This window comes from Notolepis coatsorum, assembly GCF_963971535.1.
Source record: "Notolepis coatsorum genome assembly, chromosome: 17".
Taxonomy (NCBI): domain Eukaryota; kingdom Metazoa; phylum Chordata; class Actinopteri; order Aulopiformes; family Paralepididae; genus Notolepis; species Notolepis coatsorum.
In genome coordinates, this window is record NC_140181.1 from 64,160,807 (window position 1) to 64,183,053 (window position 22,247).

The 22,247-nt window shown below is 44.3% G+C and overlaps 1 protein-coding gene across 5 annotated transcripts in view; it reads right to left on the reverse strand.

The window, feature by feature from the left end:
• Positions 1 to 9,477: 9,477 nt before the first annotated feature.
• rerea (arginine-glutamic acid dipeptide (RE) repeats a) overlaps positions 9,478 to 22,247 on the reverse strand; it is a 249,906-nt gene continuing 237,136 nt past the window's right edge. For 2 of the 5 annotated variants that reach the window (XM_084333672.1, XM_084333676.1), the window contains 11 exons: positions 20,463 to 20,625; positions 20,163 to 20,255; positions 19,353 to 19,552; positions 18,913 to 19,074; positions 17,950 to 18,063; positions 15,994 to 17,357; positions 15,152 to 15,374; positions 14,339 to 15,044; positions 12,093 to 12,254; positions 11,805 to 11,985; positions 9,478 to 11,675 (listed from right to left, as the gene is read on the reverse strand). In XM_084333672.1, coding sequence (XP_084189798.1) covers positions 11,642 to 11,675; positions 11,805 to 11,985; positions 12,093 to 12,254; positions 14,339 to 15,044; positions 15,152 to 15,374; positions 15,994 to 17,357; positions 17,950 to 18,063; positions 18,913 to 19,074; positions 19,353 to 19,552; positions 20,163 to 20,255; positions 20,463 to 20,625 — 3,402 coding nt within the window. In that variant the 3' untranslated portion in view covers positions 9,478 to 11,641. The remainder of the gene's footprint in view (positions 11,676 to 11,804; positions 11,986 to 12,092; positions 12,255 to 14,338; positions 15,045 to 15,151; positions 15,375 to 15,993; positions 17,358 to 17,949; positions 18,064 to 18,912; positions 19,075 to 19,352; positions 19,553 to 20,162; positions 20,256 to 20,462; positions 20,626 to 22,247) is intronic. The other 3 variants (XM_084333673.1, XM_084333675.1, XM_084333674.1) reach the window with 3 other exon arrangements.

A 22,247-nucleotide genomic window follows, 5' to 3' on the forward strand; every position in this document is an offset into this window, starting at 1 on the left:
ACTGAATATCAGAGACACAAGATTGTAGTGATGTCATCAAGAGATACATTCTGACAGTGAATAGTGGAACAACTCTCAGGAGGACACTGACAGTCAGGGGAGTAGCTGGGGGGGGGGGGGAGGTTAGGATGATTCCAAGGGCCCAGCACTGAGGGGGCCCCCCCCCCAGAGAACACTATTATTATCTTGTTATTAATATGGTTTTATTATTATCCTAAAGTAAGTTAATGTAGATGACTCAAAAGTATAATTGCCTGTAGCTGTATTAAAGAAAAACATCACAAAAGAAACAAACTGATGCTTGTTACTCTGTTTGACAGAATGAGCGATTGTATACTACAGAGCACATCAAAATGTGCTTGAGTAGACTATTTGTGTTGGAGATGGCATTACAGAGAGACAGGACCAGTAACAGCTTTTGTATGTTGAGTTAAGTATCAGAAAACATTGTCACAAGAGTAGGGGAAAATATATGCCTAGCCTAGTGCGACTCAAGGTTCTTTGGTAGACTATTGCATTGGTCCATTCATTGAAGATGAACGCAATGCAACATCCTTTACTAGGCTCACCCACCAACAGTTCAGGTGCTGAACTGCTGATCCGAATGTATAGGTAAAAAACATATGATGCGTTTATCAATAAATAAATGCCCCACATTTTTTAATCTTGCATGTTGATGCGCGCCCGCCAGTGCACGTGAGCGGCGCGGGGAGCGGAGCGGGCGGTTTTGACGTGAGCGAGGAGTGGGTTTTAAAATGGGTCGGCGCGACGTCCGGAGCGAGAGTTCTCCTCCGCTCCAATCCGGGCCGCTCACAGTGGTTTAACACTGATGTAATATACATGTAGTACAATGCCAAAGCAACAGATGGCGATGTGCAAACATGAAGGCCATTTTCAACCAATGAGAAGGGTGAACCGTCACTCACATCCTGTTAGAAAAAGTATATGACGCCATTGTTGTTGTCGTTAGCTTACATGCTAACGTTAATGGCAGCGACCATAGCATTGTGGCTAGGCTAGCTATCATCGCTTAGTAGAGCTAGTGAATGGATAAACAACGTTATTTAACACTATGGTCGCCAAAACCGCCGTAGCACGTCTTTCCTCGCCATGCTCATTCTGCCAAAGACGCCGTACCACGTCTTTGATATCAATATTTCAAAAATCTGTGATCGAAATCATATTTCTCCCCCGGACACTTGAGATCTACTGTTGATCCCCTCTCAACTCTCCAACGGTTCAAGAGCGCCATCTGGTGGCCGATCGGCGGATCGCCCAGAGCGGAAACAGGAAATGGAAGCTGGTGCTCATTTCAATTCGGTCCGATCACTCGGTAATAGTACCAGGACTCGAGCTAGACACAACGGATAGCAATCCGTTACCAATAACTTGATAAACAACATGATTTGGACGTATATACTATTATACAACCTGGAAATGGATCGCATATTTCTACATCCCATAATAGGAATATCTCTGCTCCACGCTCATCGCCCAACGCTATGAGGAAGCTACGGTAAGATTCAGCGTTTTTTTTTACGTGTTCCATATAAACTGCTCTGATGATCATATCACCCACACTAGATGAATCATCTAACGTTGTCCACGGAATTATAAACGACCCCCCCCCCCCCAATCCGGTCAACATCAGATGATCAGTAGTAACTTCTAGAAGCACGTCCATTTGATTTTTTTTTTTCTCGCGCAGATTCCTATCAAACTGTATTTCATCATCAATATAATGCATTTGGGGCTATAAATCACGTTCTGGAGAAAGCTGCAGAAAACTATAAAAACATACTTATACTTTAGACCGTATTTTAGTATGAATATGTGAATGAAAAAGTATAACGTTGCTACACCCCGAACAATAGATATAGAATGAATGAATGAATGAATGAATGAATGAATGAATGAATGAATGAATGAATGAAAACTTTATTTAACAGATTGCAGAATGGGTACAATACAGTACGGCTCAATACATACAATTGTTAAGGGGATGCAGACCTGAGAAAGACGTTTGTCTTGTTTCCATCAGGGTCCCCCATTTTCAATTCATATAGACATATATGACATACATGACATACAGATAGTCAGTACTGCTACATCTATACATTTATGACATACCAGATTTGCAAATACAGTACTGTTTGTGATACAGAAGGAGTCAAGAAAAGGGAGTATATACATTTGACGTAGAAACTGTACATTGGAGGAGGTTGGGTGGGGGGGGTTGGGTACATTGGGATATTGACAACCATACTGGGTAATTTACATTGGAGGTGGTTGGGGGGGGGGGGGGGGGGGGGGGGGCGGGGGGCACACTGTATAAACAAGTAACACTGTACATTGAGGGGGGGGGGGAGGAGACACTGTACAAACAAACACAATTGTACATTGAACTATTGACAAAACCATACTAGGTAAATGACTGTACATTGGAGGGGGTTGGGTTAGGATATTTACAGGGGCCAGTGTTGAATTGCAGTCTCCCGTAGGTGTCCCTTGAGAGAGGTTTTGAAAGTGGGTAGTGATCCACATTCCTTTACAGCTTTAGGACGTTGAATGGGCCATAGTAATGTCAATTTAGCAATACAATTTAAAAAGTTATAGCCCTGCAAAGAAGGGGAACTTCTCCATATTAAATAGGGCTGGCGGAGGATGGTAAATTATGAATTTAAGCTTGGCGATCAAAGTGTTAACATTGCAGAATGGGTACAATTACAATACGGCTCAATACAAACAATTGTTAAGGGGCCCAGGGGGTGTAGACTGTTGTAGTTTGAGCTAATTTACACCATGCTAACAAAAAAAAAAAAAAATCTGCCGAGCGATGTGGAGCGGGGAGCGCTCGATTCAAGGTGAGCGGTGAGCGACTTGGGGGCGGGGTCAACATGAGCGATTAGCGGAGCGGAACAAGCCGTCTAGAGCGAAGAGCGGATTTCACGCCCGCGGCGATCCGCTCACGTGGCCTGGCGCCCCCATGGATTGGGGGCCCACGAATAGATTCGTTCATGGGGCCCAGAATCTTCAGCTACGCCCCTGCTGACAGTTACCCATTGTGATTTTACTGGGGTATGGGTACATTATCTCATTCAATTAAAGCTGTAAACTACATTTAAATAAAAGTAATTTGGATGCAATAGCTCAAACAAGTCACTGTCATTGGACCAACTCCAAAATGTGTCACTTGATGACATCACAAATTCAAGTCTTGGTGCTCTGGTTTCCAGCATTGAGAGACAGCTGTCTATGTTTGTAGATATTGACTGCTCAAGATAATTGGAATATACTGAATTCTATTGCATATTCACTTTACTTGGCAGTAGGCCACTGCTCCCACTGGGTTATCAAGTACTTTTAAAATAAGTATTGGGTAATAATACTGTAAAAACATTATCTCTCCCCTGATCCAGAATATGGAAGATCTATTTAAGAGAAAGGGAAAGAACAGATAAGCAAATGTTTCCAAAGTATTACATTGCGTACTGTTTTCACATCATGTTACAGCAAGCAATGTATTATTGTTATTACTCTTGGGCAGGGAACATATGGCTCTTTCTCAGATATTATATGGCTCACCAATTTCACTGAAAGTTCACTGGAGAGAAATATTCAACATCATATTCATTATTAATGTATAATTGTCATAATATTAACCTTTTAAAACTGACTGTCCATCTTCTCTGGCTTAATATGATTGACAGCAGCATTTGGCTTGTAGGTAACTGAGGGGGGAGGGGTGGATTTTTATTATGACCCACATCATTTCCAGGTCAAGTCCATCAACTGGCTCATTTTCAAGTAGCCACATAGCAAGCTACCACATTATATTAAAATATGTGCAGCTTCAGCACGTAACTTCTGAATGTTGTTCATGTTGCCTATACTGTTGTCTATGACATCCACTATTATTTTGCTGTATGGTGGCTTTTCAAACTGAGTTCCTGCAGGACAATACATTGATGGTATTGTACAGTAACTTATATTTGCAGTGCGTCTTTCAGTACAGTTAATAAATTAAAATGCAAATATTTGTATTTTGTAATATATCAAAGTGTAAACTTCAGTGTGCCATGTGAGGAAAAAACATGTTGATTGATTGATTGATATTGATAACCTACCCTGCTCTAGTGTGATATTGATAACCTACCCCTGCTCTAGTGTGATATTGATAACCTACCCTGCTCTAGTGTGATATTGATAACCTACCCTGCTCTAGTGTGATATTGATAACCTACCCTGCTCTAGTGTGATATTGATAACCTACCCTGCTCTAGTGTGATATTGATAACCTACCCCTGCTCTAGTGTGATATTGATAACCTACCCCTGCTCTAGTGTGATATTGCCAATCATGCACCGCACCAGTAGACTACTTGGAAATAGAGAAATTACTCACAATTACTACCAGAAATGATCAACTAATTACTGATATGTTCTATGTATTTACCTGATTATTACCTTGTAATTACTGTACTGTAATGTAAAGTGCTAACGGGACATATATTCACTCAAGTGTTCAGATGACAACACATTGAAATACTTGGTCATTGTTTATTCAAAATAATATGCATGCATACATGTTCTGTAAAGCCTAATTTGCGGATGAAATGTTTACTATAGGATTAATTGCATGCATCACCCAATTCTAACTGCGGTCAAGCCAGCCTGCAATTCGGATATCACAGTCAAGGGGTCCACCCGTTTATTTTCGTTTGCGCATACACTTGCCTTATTACGGTAAAAAGGTATTTAGTTCATGCTAACGTTACCTTAAGCCAGTTGCCCGTTGCCATCCTGTTTCCCGGTGCCATCCTGTTTCCCCTTCACCCCTTTGTATCTCATACGATTTAGCAAGAGATGTTATGTTCAGTTACAAATTAATATTTCATATCGTATACACGACGAGTGTGACATGAAGCGCTACATTCAGAAAGGGAAAGGACGTTCTGATGTGGCATTTCAACATAAAAGCCCTCGGAAACGTTCGGTACATTCTGATGTGGCATTTCAAAACAAAAGCCCTCTAAAATGTCATAAACTAGCAATCTTTCCTCAACTTTCAGATTATAATTTAAAGGAAAGCACCCATAGTTCAAGGCCAATTCCACTAAAGAGTCATAGCAGAACACCTCAGAGTGTCACCCAGAAACGTTCAGTACATTCTGATGTGGCATTTCAAAACAAAAGCCCTCTAAAATGTCATAAACTAGCAATCTTTCCTCAACTTTCAGATTATAATTTAAAGGAAAGCACCCATAGTTCAAGGCCAATTCCACTTCAGAGTCATAGCAGAACACCTCAGAGTGTCACCCAGAAACATTCAGTACATTCTGATGTGGCATTTCAAAATTAAAGCCCTCGAAAATGTTATATAAATTTACCTCAACTTTCAGATTATAATTTAAAGGAAAGCACCCATAGTTCAAGGCCAATTCCACTTCAGAGTCATAGCAGAACACCTCAGAGTGTCACCCAGAAACGTTCAGTACATTCTGATGTGGCATTTCAAAACAAAAGCCCTCTAAAATGTCATAAACTAGCAATCTTTCCTCAACTTTCAGATTATAATTTAAAGGAAAGCGCCCATAGTTCAAGGCCAATTCCACTTTAGAGTCATAGCAGAACACCTCAGTGTCACCCAGAAACGTTCAGTACATTCTGATGTGGCATTTCAAAACAAAAGCCCTCTAAAATGTCAAACTAGCAATGTTTCCTCAACTTTCAGATTATAATTTGAAGGAAAGCACCCATAGTTCAAGGACAATTCCACTTCAGAGTCATAGCAGAACACCTCAGTGTCACCCAGAAACATTCAGTACATTCTGATGTGGCATTTCAAAATTAAAGCCCTCGAAAATGTTATATAAATTGACCTTACATTTCAGATTATAATTTAAAGGAAAGCACCCATAGTTCAAGGCCAATTCCACTTCAGAGTCATAGCAGAACAGTCACCCAGAAACGTTCAGTACATTCTGATGTGGCATTTCAAAACAAAGGCCCTCTAAAATGTCAAACTAGCAATCTTTCCTCAACTTTCAGATTATAATTTAAAGGAAAGCACCCATAGTTCAAGGCCAATTCCACTTCGGAGTCATAGCAGAACACCTCAGTGTCACCCAGAAACGTTCAGTACATTCTGATGTGGCATTTCAAAATTAAAGCCCTCGAAAAGTTATTTTTCATTTTTACTTTCCTTTAAATTATCTGAAAGTTGAGGAAAGATTGCTAGTTTATGACATTTTAGAGGGCTTTTGTTTTGAAATGCCACATCAGAATGTACTGAAAGTTTCTGGGTGACACTCTGAGGTGTTCTGCTATGACTCTGAAGTGGAATTGGCCTTGAACTATGGGTGCTTTCCTTTAAATTATAATCTAAAATGTAAGGTCAATTTATATAACATTTTCGAGGGCTTTAATTTTGAAATGCCACATCAGAATGTACTGAACATTTCTGGGTGACACTGAGGTGTTCTGCTATGACTCTGAAGTGGAATTGTCCTTGAACTATGGGTGCTTTCCTTCAAATTATAATCTGAAAGTTGAGGAAACATTGCTAGTTTGACATTTTAGAGGGCTTTTGTTTTGAAATGCCACATCAGAATGTACTGAACATTTCTGGGTGACACTGAGGTGTTCTGCTATGACTCTGAAGTGGAATTGGCCTTGAACTATGGGTGCTTTCCTTTAAATTATAATCTGAAATGTAAGGTCAATTTATATAACATTTTCGAGGGCTTTAATTTTGAAATGCCACATCAGAATGTACTGAATGTTTCTGGGTGACACTGAGGTGTTCTGCTATGACTCTGAAGTGGAATTGGCCTTGAACTATGGGTGCTTTCCTTTCAATTATAATCTGAAAGTTGAGGAAAGATTGCTAGTTTATGACATTTTAGAGGGCTTTTGTTTTGAAATGCCACATCAGAATGTACTGAACGTTTCTGGGTGACACTGATGTGTTCTGCTATGACTCTGAAGTGGAATTGGCCTTGAACTATGGGTGCTTTCCTTTAAATTATAATCTGAAAGTTGAGGAAAGATTGCTAGTTTATGACATTTTAGAGGGCTTTTGTTTTGAAATGCCACATCAGAATGTACTGAACGTTTCTGGGTGACACTCAGAGGTGTTCTGCTATGACTCTGAAGTGTAATTGGCCTTGAACTATAGGTGCTTTCCTTTAAATTATAATCTGAAAGTTGAGGAAAGATTGCTAGTTTATGACATTTTAGAGGGCTTTTGTTTTGAAATTCCACATCAGAATGTACTGAACGTTTCTGGGTGACACTCTGAGGTGTTCTGCTATGACTCTGAAGTGGAATTGGCCTTGAACTATGGGTGCTTTCCTTTAAATTATAATCTGAAAGTTGAGGAAAGATTGCTAGTTTGACATTTTAGAGGGCTTTTGTTTTGAAATGCCACATCAGAATGTACTGAACGTTTCCGAGGGCTTTTATGTTGAAATGCCACATCAGAACGTCCTTTCCCTTTCTGAATGTAGCGTTTCATGTCTTCGTGTATATGATATGAAATATTAATTTGTAACTGAACATAACATCTCTTGCTAAATCATATGAGATACAAAGGGGTGAAGGGGAAACAGGATGGCAACTGTCTGTACACAGGAAGGCATTAAGGAAAAGGTAACGTTAGCATGAACTAAAAACCTTTTTACCGTAATAAGGCATGTGTATGCGCAAACGAAAATAAACGACTATAGAATTGGCCAACTGCTTAATACAATGTGTGAGTAAGAGATTAGTGTGGAGTAAAACCCATCATAGTAATCCTCAAACGTTCCGTCATATTACTTAACGTTTATGGAATCATATAATAACAGAATTAACTATACCTAATTTTGTTGGGGATCCCCTGGAACCCCCTCAAGGACATCTAGAGGTACCCAGACCCACTCTGGGAACTACCAGTCCAGCTGTTGTGTACAATTAACTGGATCTAGTTTGTATTACTTTGTGCCTAATTTAATTAACGGGTCAGTCCAGAGGTCTATTGTAATGAATGAGGTTCCGCTCATCCACAGCGAGGAGACGCGAGCAGAGGGTCCTAGTCCTTTAAAATAAATGAACGCCAGACATACAAACCAAAAAATATCTCGACTCTTGTAATCTCAGATTCAGTAGTGGGGGAAGTAGACGGGGAAAGCAGAGATTTGTTCTCCGACTGTGTCAACAGACTCCCTTTAGATAAACAAATCCCTGCTCTGCCAGGACGACCCTGCTGAACACCGCTAACCTTCCAACTGAACGAGCTAATAGCATCATGTAGGCTCCACACTGACACTCAGCATTACATTCAGCAGTAGGCCCATCGGGGCGAGAGTAAGGAGAGAAAAGGACAGAGGAAAGAAGAGGAGGGGACTGTCCAAGATAATGTTGCAGCAGACAATAGTCTCCCTGTAAACAGCACAAGACATTTGTATTCAGGCAGAAAGAGATGATTTTTTTTAGACTCTCTGCATCCTTGTGTGCGCGCCTGCGGGGGAACACGGTATTGAGAAGGATTTGAGTTGACACGAGTCACAGCTCCATCACCGTGAGGAGGAGGGTAAAGATGAATTATTCAACCAGCCAGAACTGCTCGGCTCTGACGTCTTGTTGTGTCTTGTGGGAAGGTGAGGCGAGCCAGGAACAACAAGCGGCGGCGGCTGCACCTCCCTTACAAGTCACATGACAGCCCCGGGATAGAGCTTCGGAGGACAGGGCATCATTTCAGGGAGCAGCCGAAGAATAATGGCTCCGTCTCAAAATGACAGCCATCACTGTGGCGCACCATCACAGATTGCACTCCCCTCACATGGACGGGAAATGACAACCCCGCTCTGCGGATAGCGCTGCATCTCAGCCTGAGTAGGTGTTCCTTCTGGCTTAGCCAGGCTTTGATGTTATTATACCGTAACCAGCAGCAATATTCCACTCGGAGATTCGGTACCTGCTGCTGGGGTCGTCTCGCACAAAGCAGTGTTTGTGAATCTCGGGGGGGAAATGGGAGGAAGAATTTAATGGTGATATTTGATCCTTTCTGTAACAAATTTCATCGGTCAACAATAAAGTTATATTATTATAAGAGAAAATGTAGGTCATGGCATTATAAAAATAGGCCCACAAACGTACACACGAAAAACCCTTCTGCTGAATTAAATGTCATTAATGAATACTACAGACTATTGAGGTATAATGTTGCTGTAGTTTCCCTGGTGGCTGCGAGTTGGTGAGTGATTTAAAATGTTTACCCTTCATAACATGATTAATGCGTCTCACTGTTGCCAGGATTAAGTGCTCTGCACTACAGAAGACTATAATACCAGTGACACAGGTAAAGAATACCGCAGTCTATCATCTAACAGCATTTTATACGACGGCTATGAATCCACACACCAATATACCTTTAACCATTTTATACAACAAACATATGCATGCTAAATAAACAAAACCTTATCTTGTGGTGTAACTTAGTTGTTTATTTTAATTCCACAAATTTTTCAAAAAAATTACAAAATACTCAAATGGAGAGAACACAGGACTCACAATTTTTCTTATTATTTCTACTTTTTTGTTTACATTGTGTCATCCCATGGCGACTACTAATATATACAATAAGCTTCAAGATACCAGTATATATATAAATCTTAGCAGTCAGAATTTACATTCTGCTATTGCCGCTTTGAAACAAGAAGCTAAACCATTGACAACACTTAACATCAAAGGTTTTTGGAGACACAAAAAGTGGGACTAAAAGGCAAAGGGAATTGTCAGGAAAACAAGGCAAAAGGAAAAATGAGTTACATCAGAAGAGAGAGAGAGACGGACAGGTAGAAGATGGACAGATGGAGTGACAAAGACTCTTCTCAGGGCTTGCGAGACTTATTCTGAACAGGCATAATTTGGGATTATATCTGTGAGCATTCAAAATGGTTGTTTGTGTCAATTCCGGAGGCCCTGTGTGAAGATATTATCATTTCCATACATAACTATAACCTCTGTGTGTGGTACACATTAAAAACACGTAACCACAGTCCTAGTGCATTGGGGTGGGGGTGGGGGGGGCAAAGAAAAGAGCTCAAATCTCATGGCCATGGAACCAGAGTGAAATCAAGACGTGGATCTAACGTACACTAGGTGAACACCATCTGTAACAGTCAGTGGCCGCGCCCACAGCGCACCACCCTTCAGGCCCAGGAGGCTGTGTGTTTCCCTGTAGGATCCAAGGCAGAGGGAAACGTTGTAGGGGGAAACACAGCCAGGACCATCCATCTCCTCCGCCTCCCGGTCCTCTACATGTAGGCCGGCCCCCTGGAGTGCCACGGTGAACGGGACATTACTACAGCCCAGTGGCGGAATGACCAATGGGGAGATGAGCCCTGTAACGAACGTGGATGACTGGACCAGATGAAAGGAAGGAGAGTTCACACCACTTTCTTCTAGCACCGACTCGCGACCGTTCACACATGGAAAACAACGTTAAAAGTCCTACCGGTCTCCTATTATGGTATAGAAAGGCTAAAACCCAGTTCCCAATTATCAAGGTATTGGAACCCGGAATTAAAAAAGAACATGAAGCAATATTTTAGATTTCTTCTGTTCCGTCAAATACGTTGCCAATGTCAAAATTGTAAAGTCCACTGTTAAAATCTTTTATCTGGAAAATGACAATGAAATATATCTTCATTTTGCTGACTTAAATACTGATTTTAAGTAAAAACCAATTGTTAGAGCTCAAGGATACTCTTTCAGTGCAATATATATATACGTTTACTATCCATGGCTTGAGTGTGTACTCCACAGAAGCCTCAGTGACTGCTTTGTCACATATTCAAGTGTTTCAAAAATCATTAACTCAAAACAGGTTGAGTTTAGACATTCTGACAATCTGGTGCTTGTCAAGGGGGGTGTGTGATGCATGGAGGTGAATTTGACAGCTTTATGGGTAACAGAATGAGGGCGGGACTAAATCTTACACAGCGATGTCAAGAGGAACTCCACACCTGAACTGCAACTCTCTGAGAAGCCGTTGCCTGCTCGTATAATGCCATGGTGCTCCCCTCTGAAACAAGGGATTAATGCTTCAAAACAAATATATTGGAGGGTGAAACGACTTGGATTTGGAGTCCACACCTAATAATAATAATTATAATAATAATTATATGTTTATATATACTATTTACAGACTCAAAAAAAACACCATGCTGCAGCTTTTTCTCAAAATTATGAAAAACCTCCAACAATGTATTAAAATAAATGTTGAATTTAAGATAGCACTTGTAATTTTTCCATAAACGGCCTGACCGGTCTTGTCTTTTTTTGTTGATAAGCACAGTGTCTTGTTCTAGCACCTACAAAAACGTCAGGGAAGCTTGTCATGCAGGAGGACGCTGTCACTACTGGCTATATACCAAACAAAGTCAATGTCTTGAAAAATAATAATAATAAAAAAGAATAACGTCCATGACAAGAACAAAAAAGCGACATCAGAAGAATTTTCAGACGATCCACTCGTCCTTTTCTGTTCTTCAAAACTGAAAGTGTTCCAAGGACCTTCGAGTGCCTCTGCAAGGACTGTTCTGTAACAACTTCCCCATGTCCTGCCTGCCTGAGAGTCTGCCTCCCTGGGCTGGTTACAGCTGCTTGTCACTCTCCTTCTTCAGCCGGCTGCAACAACAACAACAACAACAACACAAGTCAGTATCTGGAACACCAAGTATATTTGACTCTAAAAGTGCATTTAAAACTCTGGACCAAAATACACACTGAGCTGGTGTTACATGTACTCTGTCGCACCTGTAGTAGTCCTCCTGGCCGGGCAGCGGACCTCCATGCATGTGGTGGTGTCCATGCAGCCACTGCTGCTCCATAGCCAACCTCTGGAGTTCGGCTGACTGGGCGTGCATGGCCTGGAGCTGGTGAGCAGCAGACATCTGGGGTGGCAGACCTCCTTGGAGCTCCCGTGGGTATGGAGTACCTGGAAGAAAGAAAAACAACAACAAAAAAACCACATGAGATGTGATCTGGAGATTGCAAAACGAATATAATCTAAATAGATTTGGGATTTGGATGTGGACGGTTTACCGAAGACAGGGTGGCGTAGCATCTCGTGTTCATGCGGCTGGCCTAGGAGGTGGTTGGGGATGGCGCCGGGTGGGTACGGGAAGCGTAGGTGAGGGTTCCCCAGTTGGTCTATAGCCAGCGGGTGGGCCCCAGAACCTGGGGGACATACAAGACATTCGCCACCTGCGGGGAGTCAGTGTCTTTAGGGTCAAGGTACAGACAAAACAGTGTACAATCTCAGTACCTCACTGATACTGCATGCCACAGGCGCTAAACAAGTACACCAGTTACCAGGGTTAGAAATAAAATAAAAAAAATCCAGGGCTTTTTTTGCCCCCCCTTAATGGAGGGGGCACAGAATATTTATGATAAATTAACATAAAGATTATAAAACATTGTCGAAATTTTTTTTTACAGTCTTCGTCCCTATGTTTGGTAACGTAATGTTAATGTCTCCATATATAGGGCTCTACGCTAACCTTTTTCCCAAGGAGCACATGTGCTCCTAAATTAATTTTTTATAAATAAAATCTAAATAGAAATTTAGGAGCACACAAAGAAATTTAGGAGCACAGTGAAAATGTTTCAAGTAACAGAGTTTATTAACAAACTATTTATTACATGCATATTATACTGTGCGTGTGCATACTAAGGGATAAACATCTGTGCAAATAGCACATACCACCAAAATCACAAATTGGCCCATGCCTACTAGACGCAAAGGATATCGGTTGTCAAGCTGCTTTTGTATGTTGTAGTGTTGTCACGATACCAACATTTTGACTTTGATACAGATAGGAAAGGCAATGGAATATATTATTAGATGACAGAACATGGACAATTCTTTATACAATTATTTAATTCATTATAATTTAATTGAATAATAGTTAATTAATAGTTAATACAATTATTCTGTTACAGCTACAACTGAGCTATAATTTATATGGCTACTGTCCAGCAATGACTTCTTTTTGAATGAAATAGGTTCAGGAGAGAGAGATGTAGAAAGAGCGAGACACACACACACAGATAGACACAGATATTCTCAGCCCCCCTTTCCTCTGAGTGTTCCCAGTGATGGCTTACTATGTGTATGTGCGTGTGCAAACGGGAACGGGACACACATATGTGCAATAACACACACCACCAAAGTCACTGGCTGGCCCACAGTGTGCGTGTGCTAACTTCGCTAACGTTATCCGCCTCAGTAACATTAGCTGCCTCGCCGGATTCCTCTTTCTCCTCGTCTCTCTTTTGCTCAAAATAAAAATGAATGGGCTTCATGGCTGGCTGAATTTTTTAGCATCATCTGATTCTGAATGTATAACTTGCCTATGGTACCGTGACTTTATTTTCCAGCTCGTACTGTGTTTGTGTTTTCATTTCCTTTCTCTCACATGAAACCAGCCGCGTCACCGCAGGAAACTCTACTGTGATTGGACGTTTATGCGCCTTGTGGAATGTGGGACTTGTAGTTTCTGAACTATTAACAGCGGAGCTGTTTGTAATCTTCACTTGCACACTGCGAGTAAATAATTTTTCCGTTTCGCACACACATATTATTATTATTATAAATTTTCGAGGGCATTTTGCCCCAAGCCCCCGTTAATTTCTAACCCTGCCAGTTACTGTTGGAGGGAAACTAAAACAGTGTGCTGAGATGTAAGAAACAACGATGTTACTAATAATAATAATATTTCAAACATCTCTGAAATCAACAGAATATCTAAACATTTAACTTAAAATGTGTAATTGAACTTAAAAAAGTGTTCTTTAAAGGAAGGTTGGCGATTTTGGACGTATATTTGATTTGTCTCTCACATGCCAATTATGTTAATTGACAAAGTGAATGCTGTTATCCGTGATGACTTGAGTTTTAATGGACTGTTTCTGGTGTTAGCATCTCTTGTTGCTGACATGGACGATTCTAATGATTTCAAATGGGGTGAGACTAAGTATCCAACAATGACATTTGCTGTAGAAGAAGTTGTAGTTCTATGAGAGTAGTGACTTTGTAGTTTATTCAAATTTCCTCTGTGGAATCAACGGCATCGGGCGTCTCACCCCATTTTTAAATCATAAGTGTGGTCTGTGTCAGACGACAGAAGTGAACACCAGAAGCAGACGATTAAAACCACAGCCATCATGGATAACAAAGATTATTGGCAATTGACATGAATGGTTAAGTCCAAGAAAACCCAGTACGTTGGTCCAAAATGGCTGAACATTCTCTCGTAGCGGTCATGCGAGCAGGGGCTTCCTCTCACCTTGGTGTAGGGGGTCCTGCTGGTGGAGATGGAGGTGTGAGTGAATGTGGGAGTGCTGGTGGTGATGCGGTGTGACATTGAACATCTGCAGCCGGGCGATGGGGTCATTGGCCACCGCGGCCATCCGCTCGGCGTGGAGCCTCTCCGCCGCCAGCCTCTCCGGGTAGCTCATCTCGGGCCGCAGCTGGGGGCCAAGGGCCAAGCGCTCGCGCTCCAGAGGGTTCAGGCCCGGGTGGAAGGAGGCGAAGGGGTGAGGGCCGGCCATGGGGGGCAGCGCAATGGCCCCGTGCCGCGCAAAGTGCTCCATGGGGTTCGTCGAGGGGTGCATGCCATCCATCTCCGGGGGCTTGACCTCAAAGCCGGGTTTCATCCTCTCCCGCAGCTCCCTCTCGCGGATCTCCCTCATCTCCCGCTCCCGCATCTCACGCTCGCGCATGGCCGGGTCGGCGTTGTACAGGCCGGGCATGTGGTACGCCAGCAGGGGGTCCGCGGGGTTGAGGGACACGAAGAAGGGATGATTGCGGTTGGAGGGGGACATGACGTGGGGACGGGCGTACTCGCTGAGGGTGCGCAGGGCGGGAGTGTCAGGGCCGATGTATGGAGGCACGGCTGCGATAGTGGTGGGGCCGTCGTAGGGTGAACGCATGTGGACGGGGTGACCCATCTGGGGGTCACCCATTCTACTCTCATGAGCACTACAAGCTTTCTGTGAGGAGGAAAACACCACATTAGACGACAGAACTCAGAAAACCTGATTTTATAGCCACTATAAGTGAAGTAAGCAGAGTTGACAAAAGTAAACTCAAAACTCACCGCCACTCTCTCAGCTTCCCTTTCCCGTTCCCGCTCTCTCTCGCGCTCCTTTTCCCTTTCTCTCTCTCTCTCCTTCTCTTCGTGTGCTTTCTGCTCCGCCTCCCTCTTGGCCCTCTCCACGGCTTCTTCTCGTTTCTTGGCCAGTTTGGACGCAGCCAGCGGCGTAAAGTAGAAGTCTGTACGAGCACACGAGTTATAGCCTCTGTCCAGGTGCTTGTAGAACCTGGAGGAAACACAGATAGAAGTATACACTCAACATTCACTAGTGATAAACACCCGACAATCAGTTTCAACACAGGAATAAGACCACATGTTACATAAAATGCCATGAAATGTTTACTACGTGAGGTATTCGTATTCCACCACATGAAAAAAAGCGGTTGTGGCATGTTAGCCCATTATTCAAAAGGAAACTGTTCAATTTAGCTGCTATGATGAGTTCCTCTGCCCTGTATTAAGAACCTCATTGGTATTCATTGGAAGTCTGAGAGCCACTTAAGCACAAGGCAACTACAGATACTCCTATTCAGATGGCTTAGTTCACCACATCTCACTGTAATTAACGTCTGCTCTCCCTGCTGGGTAATTCCCAGTCATCAGCCGCTCAGCACACAAGGTAAGGATAATCGCCGTCTTCGATGCCCATTTGACTGAGGACATTCAATTTAGTGCCTACATCACCGCGTTACAATCCGAGACTCTTTTGTTGTTAATGTGTTTTGAGAGCTAATCGGCAGCCCGAGGCAAAAATAACTTCAGTTCAGATGGTTTACAAACAACAGTTTGCAGCAGTGGCTTCTGTCAGGCTGTTCAGTCAGTGCGAGAGTGTTCGCTAGACCTACCGTGCTGATTGGCTGGCGTGGCTGGGCGTATTGACAATGGTGGGCTCGGGGGAGGGGCTTCTCTGTGGCGGGGGAGGGCTCTCTGGCTCTTCGATCTCGTCCAGAGGCTCCTCTTTGATGTGCACAGGTGGGACAGTGGGCCCTGTGCCGGTACAGGTGACGGAGGCCGGGAGCGGCATGGAGATGGAGGTGGAGGAAGACGGAGGCTGGAGGCTCGGCATGGAGCTCGATGAGGAGGGAGGAGGGCCGGCTGGAGGTAGAACAGGGTTGAAAGGATGAGGGGGGAAGGGTGGGTGCGGAAGTCCGCCGGGGTGCGAGGCCGCCGCGGAGGGTGGCAGAGGAGGAGGCGGAGGAGGAGGCTGGTGACTGGCTGAGGGCGGGAGGCTCTGGGATTGGGTGAGGACAGGAGGCTGGGCAGGGGGAGGTTGTAGCTGCTGTCCTTGGGGCATGAGCTGGAGGGGAGGCGGGTGTGCTGATGGAGGGTGATGGGTAGACAAGGAGCTGAGGGGCTTGAGGGCAGGTGGTGGAGGCAGGTTGGAAGGCATCTGGGGGAATGGAGGCGCCGATAGGTGGGGTGGATGTTTGTGGGATTGTGGGTTTGGTATCTGAGGGATGGGCGTGGTGGGTGGGGGCTTGATGTGAGGCATGGACATGGGGGCGGGAGGCAAGGGCTGCTCTCGGGGAGGCTGGCCTGCATTCTGTGAAGATGTCTGGGATTGGGAGGGAGGTGTGTGTGGCCTCTGCTGTGATTGGCCAGAGATTGATGAGGGCGGGAGCTGAGACTGCCCCATAGGGAAGCCCTGAGGCATGGAGTGAGGGTGAGGCATGTGGGAGGGGCCAGCCTGGAGTGGGTGTGGCATAGGAGGCATGGGGCCGTGATGTGAGCTGGGTAATGACTGGGGTGGGCCCGGGGGCCCGGGAGGCGGAGCCTGAGTCAGAGGTGAATGTGGAGACGGCAACCTTTGAGGATGGAGGGATGCTCCGGACTGGATGAGAGACAGTGGGCTGGCCTGGGGCAGCGGCTGGGGAGGTAGCGAGACAGGGGCCGCCGTGGGGGAGACCTGTGGGGGCAGCGAAGGAGCAGAGGACATGGGTGGAGTGGGGGCTGTGGAGGCAGCGGAGGTGCCAGGCTGACACTGGATGACCGGAGGGTGCTGGCCCTGCAGAAGGAGCTGCTGCTGGGCAGAAGAGTCTGAGTCGCTCTCGTTGTCACGGGGGCTGGGGATGCTGGGGGACGAGCTGCGGTTGTCCTGGTCAATGTCCTTGGGGTCGCTGCTGAGCTCCTCGTTGACACTGCGTCCATCGGAGCTCTCGCCCTCTCCCTCCCCTTCACATTCTGAAGGAGAGTCCGATCGACTCATCTCCTGAGGGACACGAGAGAGAAGTGTTAGCCTCATACTATCAGCTGTGGGACAGAGACGTGCTACAGTCCCAACACGGTCTCATCAGAAAACATGAAGCACTAATCGATCAGAGGAAAAAAGGTACATAATGTACGTTATGTTATAGCCATAAGTAATATATTTATGTTTGTATCAGCAAAAATCCAAAACAAACGTTGCAACCAGGAGTTAAACGAACAATCATTGCAGTCGTGGGCTAGTGCTCTCACCACTATGGAACTATGATTATAGTTAAGAGTTAAGGTTAGTTTTAACATTCGCTTAACGGTTACGGTTAAGACAAAGTTAGGGTTTTATCCCCAGCAGGGGAACTTAAACATTGTCTGAAAACGTAAAAAGCTAAACATTTTTGAATATGTAATATATGTACTTTTTTTGTAATATGTACGCATGTTACATTTTCTATACAATTCGTTAATAAATGACTTGGCTATAACACAACGTACATTATGTACCTTTTTTCCTGTGGTTGATTAGTACTTTATTTACATATTTTAAGTGAAATTGGGCTGAAAACGCATACGATTCACAAAATAACAAAGCATAATCTCACCTGTGTCTTGGACTTTTTGGCAGATGCCCTCTCGGGCTCCTCTGTATCCGACGCTCCCTTCTCTCGCTGGCGTTTGGCACTCTTCATAGGCGAGGGGGCCTCCTCCTTGATCTTCTGTGTGAACAAGACACGTGAGCCATTAGGACACGGGTAGGATTGTACCAAGTTAACACTAGATGTATGAGCCATTAAAACAAGGGTAGGATTGTACCAAGTTAACACTAGGGGCTAGATCCACAAAGAATGGATTGCACGGAGCAAGTTGCACCCTTACCTACAATTCATTATGAATTGAAAATGGGGGACCCTGATGTAAACAAGATGAAAGTCTTTCTCTGGTCTGCATCCCCTTAACAATTGTGTGTATTGAGCTGTACTGTATTGTACCCATTCTGCAATATGTTAATAAAATGTTCATTCAATCAATCACCGTGCAGATTGATTGATTGAAAGTTTTATTAACAGATTGCATTTGAATCATAATGAATTGTAAGTAAGGGTGTAACTTGCTCCGTGCAATCCATTCTTTGTGGATCTAGCCCTAGGTGTATGAGCCATTAGGACACAGGTAGGATTGTACCAAGTTAAGACTAGATGTATGAGCCATTAGGACATGGGTAGGGTTGTACCAAGTTAACACTAGATTTATGAGCCATTAGGACACAGGTAGGATTGTACCAAGTTAAGACTAGATGTATGAGCCATTAGGACACGGGTAGGGTTGTACCAAGTTAACACTAGATTTATGAGCCATTAGGACACAGGTAGGATTGTACCAAGTTAAGACTAGATGTATGAGCCATTAGGACACGGGTAGGGTTGTACCAAGTTAACACTAGATTTATGAGCCATTAGGACACAGGTAGGATTGTACCAAGTTAAGACTAGATTTATGAGCCATTAGGACACAGGTAGGGTTGTACCAAGTTAACACTAGATATATACACACTGAACAGTGTGTACCTTGCTAGGTTTCTTCATGGATTCTGCCTTGCTGTCAGTGCTGTCTGTGCTCGCTGCGCTTGGTGACGTGCGTCCACTGGAGCGCAGGTCCTCATTGGTGGGCGAGGCTCTGCCATCAGGGCTGGATGTTTGCTTCTTACGGCCACTACGTAGCGTCGACATCTAAGACAACACGGAACAAATATGAGTCAGAATAAAACTCAAAATTTTATTCCAATATAAAGGAGAATTTAGGTGGAAATACACTATAGCTAAGGCTCCTGATTTCCAAACTTCTAGTTGTTCTTGCACTACTAGCCTAGATTGTGTGGCTTTTATTGCTTGACTGATGCCAGCATCTGTATTCTGGCTCTACACAGTCTGGTGGGTGGTGGGACTCAGAGGCGACTATGTACATGTGTGAATGGAGAGATGGACGAGGAGCAGGAATGTGTGCTCACCGAGCCTCGGTTCCGTCGGGTCCTCATGCTATGCTTCCCGCTGAGTCCATCTTCTTCCTCTTTGACAGGTTTGAACATAAATGGGGGCGGGTCCACGGGCTTCTCGATGGGGGGCAGCTCGCCGTACTTGTTGAAGTGGATGCGGCAGTCGGTGCACAGCAGGATGTTCTCCCGGCCCCCGTGGTGCCAGTCTTTGGAGGCTGTGGAGAAAGCCACTCACGTTACATCACACACAGCTACCGGGGAATATGAACTAAAATATTAGAAACAGAAAGGTCTCCGTAGCCCCGACGATATCGAGAGACATGCCTAAATTATCTTCCAACGTCTATTAAAAATATAATGTATTCTTAATCTCAGACTTAATTAATCAAAAGCGCTGGGAGCACCGCAGACTTTCTGCCCTCCCTCTGCATTCCGGATGTATTCATCACTCCCGTGCGCCAGATACCCAGGTAGAAAACCCAACGGGGTGTATATGGGTTAACACAATAAAAACCGTGGTTATTAGCCACCCTTGTTGTGATGGCAGTCATGTTAAGCATCGTCGGATGGGGGGTCGGCACTGGGAAGCCAGCTGTGCTGAGCGAGGAGAGGGATAATGAGGTGGAGAGAGTGAAAACAGGCTGCGGGCTCCTGTCTGATTTGATCAAATTAGTCCCGACATCCTCTGATGCCCATCTGTCAGCGGCGCCGGGTGGTGCTGGGTTCACACTGATCACAGTAGCGATAGGAGTCGTCATGCAGGTCTATATGACATCAACTGTGTGTGTGTGTGTGTGTGTGTGTGTGTGTGTGTGTGTCTCTTACTGGTAGAGAAACAGTGGCGGCAGGCGTAGCCCTTCAGCTCCTGCTCACTGTCTTCGCTGTCAAAGTCATCTTCACTGGCTGAACTAAGGTCCACTGGAAGAGAGCAAGAAAGCACACATTCAATTGACCTATCTTAAACCCGCCCTCTTTTCTTGATCATCCAATCCCAACTGTCACTTCCCTTGGACAACCAAAGCAACAGTTGTCACTTCAATGTGAATTCACACCTTCAAAATACAAATATCTTTATTTATTATTATTATTTTCCCTGCCCCCTTTCTGCGGGGCTAGTCTACGTACAGAACTCGCTGGAGGGTGGGCGTGACGGAGTGTTGATGGGAGTCGAGGCGGTCCGTGTCTTGATGCGGCGGAAGACGGGCTGGCGGCGGTGTCTTCGGTGGGCTCGAGAGCTGGCCGCCTCGGGGGTCTTCTTCCAATAGTAGTAGAAGGTGATTAGCTCCCCCTGCAAACAAACAACACAGAACAGATGCTAAGGACATGGCTAAATAACGCTATTAGACTTGTGTGTATTTGACAAGGGTGGGTTTTGTGAGGAGGAAGACTCGGCTTGGTGAAAAAAAAGAAACAATTCGAGAATTATACAATTACACACATGTAAATCAATTAACATTAAGTTCCTTTTACCAAAAAATTTGAGAATCTGTGAAGTGTTCATCCTGTAAAATATCAGACGTCGAGGAAGGGAAATGTGGAAATAATACATTAGTAACCACCACAGAATTTCCACATAGAAAAGCGATGGGGCAGGTAAGTCCATGCCAGGTTTTCTAACTGGCCGGGTGTGTTTGTGCTGCGGCCGTGTCTGTCCCAGGATTAGGCTGGGAGGCTCACTGAATGCACGGGTATTAGGATCAGTGCATTGGTGGCTGCCTGGGTGGCAGGCGCTTGAATGGGAACAAAAGAACATGTCGGGGAGAGCTTTGGCGCTACAAATAGAGAGTGAAATGGCTCCTCGCCCCTTCACTGGAAGAGTCAATTCAACTTTAATCAAACATTCGGAGGGGCGCGCTTGCCAGCGAGCGAGGCGGATAAATCCAGTGCACAAAAGGCAGCCAGGAAATCAATACCCAACTGAAACATTAACACGTGCAATCATGGATCAGAAAGCACTTTGCTGAGGCAGCCTGTGCAAATTAACTGACACTTTCCGGCCACACTCAAAATAATACACAAGCCCTGAAAATTGGCGACAGGAGTTGGGGGCAATTATGTCGTTTCCTGTGGGGTTTTGCCTTTCTCTCTCTCACTTGTTAGTCGTATTCCAGTGGATCTATAATGAATTCATGAAGGGGGTAGTGTGATTGTTAGGTGAGCTGTAAGTCACCTGTAATCTTTAAGGCCCAGAGGACACTCATCTACTATCTAAGGTCTGTTAAACTGCTGCTCAACAGAGCTCCATGGGTTTAATGGCTATCGATTGTTTTCCTTTGCTGCTTTAGCCGGGAAACTTGACATAAATTAGTCAGTGCACTACTCTCTAAAACAGCTCAACAGCTTTGCAGAAAACAGCTTAACATATTCTTACAAAAATGGTCTAACACACCTGACAGCAAGTGCTTTGAAATTGCTATAAAAGGCTACTTGGTCCGAATAGAAAATATGGCTTGTTATTATATTTTTTGTGACATTATACTTTCCTCACATAATAGCAAGATCATGTAAAAAATAACAGCGTGCAGTTCACCAGAGTCCTTATCTGGACAAATGGCAGGGTCATCGGGCTGTTGTTGAGTTTGCTGTGAGTAAACACCGGCAGAGGATCACGTGGACGTTCCTTAATCGCCTCTACAAGCCAAGTTAATATCTGACATTAAGGTACAAGATAAGTCCCTCTTGACGACTGCTTTGATTGGCAGAAAGAGCTCAACTCAGTGGGCTTAGGCCAGTTTAATAAGATCCTTCTTTATGGAGCTCTGAGGGGATATTCATATCCACCCGTGCCTGTAGGACTCCCACCTTATCAGGCCGGAGCAGCGCTGGGAACATTTACAGAGGGTGTTGGAGCGAAACCCTTCTCACATACTGGGTAAATTGAGGTGCTGGACTGTGGCAAAGCCCACCGAT